General features: G+C 31.5%; 1 protein-coding gene across 16 annotated transcripts in view; it reads left to right on the forward strand.

Annotated features, from left to right (window-relative positions):
- The window catches only part of LOC106469206 (C-Jun-amino-terminal kinase-interacting protein 4-like), a 107,101-nt gene that overhangs the window by 13,730 nt on the left and 85,767 nt on the right, over positions 1-7,604 (forward strand). For 15 of the 16 annotated variants that reach the window (XM_022397642.1, XM_022397641.1, XM_022397639.1 and 12 more), the window contains exons 2-5: positions 807-927; positions 4,979-5,049; positions 5,590-5,675; positions 6,101-6,263. In XM_022397642.1, the coding sequence (XP_022253350.1) occupies positions 807-927; positions 4,979-5,049; positions 5,590-5,675; positions 6,101-6,263 (441 nt within the window). The remainder of the gene's footprint in view (positions 1-806; positions 928-4,978; positions 5,050-5,589; positions 5,676-6,100; positions 6,264-7,604) is intronic. The other variant, XM_022397640.1, reaches the window with a different exon arrangement.

A 7,604-nucleotide genomic window follows, 5' to 3' on the forward strand; every position in this document is an offset into this window, starting at 1 on the left:
AATAAACTTGTGACACCAATAGCACAGGATGATTTCTTTACGTTGTTCTCTAACCATGCTAATAAACTTGTGACACCAATAGCATAGGATGATTTCTTAACATTGATCTCTAACCATGCTAATAAACTTGTGACACCAATAGCATAGGATGATTTCTTTACGTTGTTCTCTAACCATGCTAATAAACTTGTGACACCAATAGCATAGGATGATTTCTTTACATTGATTTCTAACCATGCTAATAAACTTGTGACACCAATAGCATAGGATGATTTCTTTACGTTGCTCTCTAACCATGCTAATAAACTTGTGACACCAATAGCACAGGATGATTTCTTTACATTGATCTCTAACCATGCTAATAAACTTGTGACACCAATAGCATAGGATGATTTCTTTAACATTGATCTCTAACCATGCTAATAAACTTGTGACACCAATAGCATAGGATGAATGCTATTGGTGTCACAAGTTTATTAGCATGGTTAGAGAACAACGTAAAGAAAAGAGAACAATGTAAAGAAATCATCCTGCTATTGGTGTCACAAGTTTATTAGCATGGTTATCCTATGCTATTGGTGTCACAAGTTTATTAGCATGGTTAGAGAACAATGTAAAGAAATCATCCTATGCTATTGGTGTCACGAGTTTATTAGCATGGTTAGAGAGCAACATAAAGAAATCATCCTATGATTTCTTTACATTTTTCTCTAGTCAAGCTAATAAACTTGTGACACCAATAGCACAGGATGATTTTTTACATTATTCTCTAGCCATGCTAACAAACTTGTTTTATTTTTTACTAGAAGCTTCTTGAATGTGAATGTTCATTAGATGATGATCGTCGAGAACAAATGGAGAAGATAGAAAGCTTAGAATCTATTGTTAGAATGTTAGAATTGAAGTCAAAAAATGTGTCAGATCATGGTAAGTTTAGTTTTTATAGCAAACAGATTAAGTGACTTCAGAATTAGATGCTTTATCTGTCAGTTTCCTTTATGTATTAATGTTGATTTTGTCAAGTTAGTATCCATATAGATTTTTGATCATAACCCGTAACTTTTGTAATAACTTTGTTGTCTGAAAGGTGCAAATACATGAATTTATTTATTACCAATTATTCCAATAAATTAATAGCAACCCTTTTTACTCTGTTACATCACTATTTTTACATTGAGCATTCTCATGTATTAAAAGAGTAATGGCTGTTTTTGTTTATTTCAAGCAGTAACTTGTTAAATAAAATACATATATATGTATAAATGCATATATTATACACAAAGGTCATTTTGATATTATTATTGGTAGTTGTAAAGAGTCACTTTGGATACAGTAATAGGTAATAAAAACAGATGTATTGGGTCTTTAGACCATGAATTTGTATGTGTGTAACCCATTTATACTGCAAGGAATTATGTGTAATGTAGCCTTTCTGCTAGAAAAAAAACCACTGCTGGTGACAACCAATGGCTAATAATGATTTTACTTGTCATCACACAAATCAAACAATCATTGCCTGACACCTGTTTACTCTTAACTCTTAATAAACCAATAAACATGTACATATTAATTAAAGGAGAAAGTCATTCAATTTATTTTGGTTATTTTATTAATTGTTTCCATATACAGCTATATTTACCACATAGAATTTATGATGTTAGAAAAACATGTAGGTTTAAGAAGTCTTGATAGAAATTAATAAAAACCCTATAACCCAAGCACTTTCGAAAAGGTGGACCTTTCTTCTTCAGTTTGCCCTGAAGAAGAAAGGTCCGCCTTTCAAAGCGCTCGGGTTATAGGGTTTTTATTCATTTTTACCACATAGAATTCATTCAAGCCACATGAATATAATTCATTTTACTGTAATTTGTACTATAGTTTTGCTAAAATTTCATTTTAACAAATGACTTTGGATCATTTGCTATCAGCCTCCTGTGGAGGAATGGCAGAGCATCATAACATCTTTATTGCCAGTAATTGGTTATTTTCTCTGAAAGCTGTGAACTGAACTATGGACAGGAATGTAATTGTATAATGTTGCTGTTTGGATTCAGAACTAATTATATAAGGCATAGTTTCTGCTTATAAAACAACATCTGTTTTAAATGTGTAACTTACAGTCTAAAAGTAAAATGTCACCCATGGCATTTCGATTTCTTTCCAAAAATATCTTTCATAAAATACACTTTTCTTGATACATACTTTACTATAAAAATGTGTCTAGCTCTAAATTTTCTGAAATGACAGTACAATAATTTAGAACCACTACAATCAACATCATTACCTTCATAATATTATTCGTTGTCAGTAAAATAGAAGGAGCCTACAGCCAGGTATCTTATTCACACGTTGGTACACAAATCTTGGAAAAGATGGATTTTATCAACATCGAACTGATCAACAATGTCCATCCCTGCCAGACAACTAGCTTTTAAAAAAGTCTCTAACCTGTATTTACCAGTTAATGTAAATACTGTAATGACCACTGTTTAAACTATCTCAGATCTCGTATATACCACATAGAATTGAGTCACATATTCTTATTAGGTTTGGTAACAGTACTACCCATGATATGTAATTTCTTTTAAAGAGGTCTCATGATAGTTTTGTCCAAAATCTGTCATTTCTAATGAGGTTTGATGACTGTCCAGCCCATGATCTTGTAGTGAGGTGTAATCACTGTCCAGTTCAGTACTGTCACTCCATCTAATGAAGTCTGCTGACTGTCCATCTCAAGATTTCTCACTTTTTGTAATGAGATCTAATGACTGTCCAACTCAGTATCTGTCACTTATGATCATAACATGATATTCATCCTGCTCACATCAGGGTTTTGCTCTTCAGGTCCAGACATTTTTTTAAAGTAAGTAAAAATGAATGGATTTAGAATACACATTGTGCCCCGACGCAGCAAACTATGGCAACATATCAAATACAGACTGAATGTGAAACAACCAATTTCCTGTTCACTCTGCTTGAATAAAGTTTTGTAAAATGTCCACTGTCTACATATATTGCATCCAGGGTTTTGTTGTCTGTAGCTGACTCATAGATTGCTTGTTTGATTTTTCTCTGTTCCCTGATCTAAACCACTACAGTACATACATCATTGATGTCTATTTCACTGGCCATCTGCTGCATTAATATCACAATCTATCCATTTTGCTGTGTTTAATTAACTCTCTGTCATTTTCTAAATGGTCTCTGCTTAATATTTTACAGTTTCAATTCCTCTCTCTTTCTCAGTATCAATTACAGCCTCTTCCATCACATACTCTTATTTGCTCCTCAATAGAATACTCTATAATCTCTTACATTTACACTGGCCTTTTCAGTTTCTTTACTTTTTGTAGTATCCAAAAGTTTTGTAATGAATCTTTTCTAATTCCACTACTGTTTCAGCTAGTCATCATAATCTTTTCTCTGTAATGTATCAGTCTGTTGTTGTGGATGAGGGATATCAAATACTTTTGATTCTGTCATTGTATTATCCAGTACAGCTCTCACAATTGCTTTATTACTGGACATGTATCACTTATCACTGCATTGCCAGCATAGGTGACCTTCGCTTTACCATATGGCACGTGTATCACTGCATTGTCAACATAGATAACCTTCGCTTTACCATATGGCACGTGTATCACTGCATTGTCAACATAGATAACCTTCGCTTTACCATATGGCATGTGTATCACTGCATTGTCAACATAGATAACCTTCGCTTTACCATATGGCACGTGTATCACTGCATTGTCAACATAGATAACCTTCGCTTTACCACTTAGCATGTGTATCATTGCATTGTCAGTATAGATGACGTCAAGAAACTCTAAAAATTCAGACCCTGCTATACAATATCCAATGTACTCAAGAAAGCTTATTTCAATATGAAGACCTCTTAGCTGGTTACCTTAGCTGTATTTTCAGAGCTTTCCACCACAATGGCTTAACATACGTAATAGCTGATGTAATATCATAATGTTTGGCCTGTAAAGATAGAAACACCAGTGTGGAGTAAATAAAGCTATCATCTCTAGAACTCATGTTAACCATCAGAAGAAAATACAATGATGGCTGATCTGTGTAAGACCCTTGGTAAACCATTTACATCATTTCAAGAAGGCCTCTGGCAGTGCAAGAGCCATGACATTTTCCAAAAAAAAAAAAGGTCAAGACTGCATATCTGGCCTTTTTTGTTATAAGAGACTACTTAGTGTAAGTGAAGGTGTTCATGATCTCAAGCTGTGGTTTGTAGAAATGAATGTAATACCCACTACAGAGTTGTTTTCTGCTGTCACCAATATCTTTGGTACAGGTTAATGAATCTAAGTTTCAGCTGCAATTATACCCAAGTAATGAAGTACTCATTCCATCCAAAGCTCTCACAGTATTATCTGCTACATACTAAGTAGTACCTTGGTATGTATCTGGGTGTGTTTGTTCATCGAGTGACTCCTGCAGTGCACTCTAAAGTCAGTATTGTCTATTACATACTGAATAAAGTGGCCTGATATGTATCCAGATATATGCATTCATTGAGTAACTGCTGCACTAAACTCAAAGTTTTAGGCCTATGAGATGTAGTCAAGCAATTATGGGTGAAAAGAGACTCAGATGGCTCGAACTCTTGGATAGCTAAGTGGTATAGCAGTGGCCCTGTTAGCCAGAGGTCCTGGGTTGAAGCCACGGTTCTGGAGTCTCTTTTCACTTAATGGCTTTTTTCACATAAAAAATTTTAGCATAAATAATATTGAAATGATTACACATTTTGTCCATAAATGTGAAAATTGAAGAAATCATGCACAGTAGCTGTCAAAAATGGCATTGAATATATGGTTCTGCTCCATGAAGTAAAGGAAGTTGTGCGTGTGTATCGTATAGAACTATTATAAAGAAATAACTTCAAAATGTGTTTGAGAGTAGAATCTTTGATTAAAAGTGATAGAATTTTTTTACTGAAGAAAAATGTATTTCTTAGCTGTTAGATTAGAAGATAAAGAAAATGAAATGAAGAAAGAATACTCAAAATTACACGAGAGATATACAGAGGTAAGGAGAAGTTAGATTAGAAGATAAATATAAATGAAAAAATACTCAGGATTACATGAGAGATATACAGAGGCAAGGAGAAATTAGGTTAGAAGATAGATGTAAGTGAAAAGAACACTCAGAATTACATGAGAGATTTATATAGGTAAGGCAAGGTTTTATTTTTTACTATGTTCAATACTGTGTCTTTGTGAGTAAAACCTTAATTTAAAATGTGTAAGATATTAAAAAAATAATATTTTGTAGAGGTACCCATGATTTATAAATACTTTTAAAATATAGCTTGAAGTTATTAAATTTAAAACATAGATAATTTTTAATTTAAATATTTAAAACTATATAGATATGAAAAATCTCGGTGCTGTTGTTTAGTATAGAAAGATATCATAACCTAGATCTATTGTAGAAATTTATTAAAATATCAAGATTGATAATGATTAAAAATCTGCATTATTTAAAGGTTGAGACAATTTTTACATAAGTTAATTTCCTAAAAATTAAATATTTTATGTAAGAAGAACAGCTATTTTAATTTTTCAGCTTTTTAAAACTCACATGGACTACTTGGAAAGGACGAAAATTCTTTTGGGAAGTGATAGATTGGAAAATTTGTCAAACAAACAAAGGTGATAATCATGTATTTAATGTTTTCAGTTTCACTGCAAAAGAACCCATAAATAAATAAGTTGTACTTAAATATCTTTATTAAAAGTAGGTTAGAGTTGCACATAGTGGATTTTGAAGAAAAAAAAAGATATATATATATATGTATTGTAGAACATATATGTTAGTTTTAGGGTACATATTGTTTGTTATTTACAATAAAATTGAAATTTTGACCTGTTAGGTTTATAGTGTGTTTTGCTATATTAATGAGATTAATGTGCCATGCAAACAAATTCATAAAATTAAATGTTATTATTCCTGAATTTTCAGGAATTAATATATGGTAAATATGTTTACATTATTTTAGAGCTAAGCTGCTTAAAATTTTTCATCACATGAATATTTATTAAAGTTTATCTTTGTTTTAATGAATTTCTTTTTTCAGACTTGGTTTTCATCTGTCCCATGTGAAATCTGGATCATCTTTTTTCAATATGAACTTGGAAAATGATTCCATAAAAACAATTCACAGTCCTTTAGGTTTTTCAAATGTAATTTCCCCCAACAGAAGTTTAAATTCACATAATAATCTTACAAGTGAACTACAGGTTAGTTTTCTCTTCTCTGCAACCATTCTCATTTTGAAATTTTTCTGATTTCGTAGTGTTTCGGAGGTTTAATAGAGGCCTTATTGTCAGAGCTAAATACTATAAAAATTCTCTAGATTAACTCTTTATTTTTTTTCACTTCAATTAGTATTTAAATTTCATGATAAGTGATCCAGAATTAGCTTATATCAAGTATTTGTTAATTTCTGAAGAACAGAACTCATTTTCTTTTGTTAAAAAAGGTACAATTATGTTACACAGTTATCCAAAATTTAAATATACTGTACTTAATGTAAATTACTCACATTTGAAAAGATTATGAATGTGTAAAAAATTATTGAGCAAATCTTTCATATATTTAAGTCAATGTGTGCTTATATATTTATTTTTTCACTTTTTGCTGTAGTATAAATTAATGTTAAAAGTTTAATTGAAAGTGACTAATGTATAAATTAAGAAATAGAAAACTGTTTGTAAGTCATTGAGAGCATGAGATAAGACCTTCCTTTGGATAACCATACTTGAGTAATGATTATGGGGTACATTACAATAATCTTATGTTCTAACATACTAAGAATATTTCTAAAAAAGTCAGATTAACCCTGTCACCATGGGTATTCTTTACTGCGTTTGACACAAGGTTTTAGTGTCTTACATTCAAAATTGTATTAAACTACTTTTTGTTTATGTTAAAGCAATTAGTATAACATAAAATCTTAGCTAATAATCCATATTTTAATAGTATATAAGTTTGAAGTTCTTAATTCCATGAGGCAATATTTAAAAAAATCCTGAGTTTCTCCTAGTGTGACACATGTAACACATTTTCTCTAGGTATCTTCTCTTCTCTATTTTATCCACCACCCCTCCACTAACTACAAAATTAAACACAAATTACTCATTATAAAATCGTCATTCCTCAGACAAACCATAATTTTTTTTTCTTCAATTTTGTTTGGTTACAGAGCTATCACATGGGAAGTCAGACCCCCTTCGGCCACACCCACCTGTCACATCCTCTCTTTCAAAATTTGTGAATAGTTCTCTCCTACATTTAATTATATATTATCTATAGCCAATAGAAAGTCAAGGTTTTCATCTATCAAATGTCATATTGTTTAACATTGTGTTCTGAACAGAAAATATGTCAATCTCACTCATAGTACAAGCTCCATTCCCATGGGAAAGCTAACGACTAGCTTGGATGAATTTGTAATGGCTCTTGTCGCAAAGTTAGAAAGCTGGGAAATTTTCGGGAATTAGTGGAAATTGTCTGCTTTTTGTATGTTATTATTTTATGTTCTTTGGTGTATTATTTATTTAAATAAAAATTAATTTAAT

Source organism: Limulus polyphemus, unplaced genomic scaffold (assembly GCF_000517525.1).
Source record: "Limulus polyphemus unplaced genomic scaffold, Limulus_polyphemus-2.1.2 Scaffold3355, whole genome shotgun sequence".
NCBI classification, from domain to species: domain Eukaryota; kingdom Metazoa; phylum Arthropoda; class Merostomata; order Xiphosura; family Limulidae; genus Limulus; species Limulus polyphemus.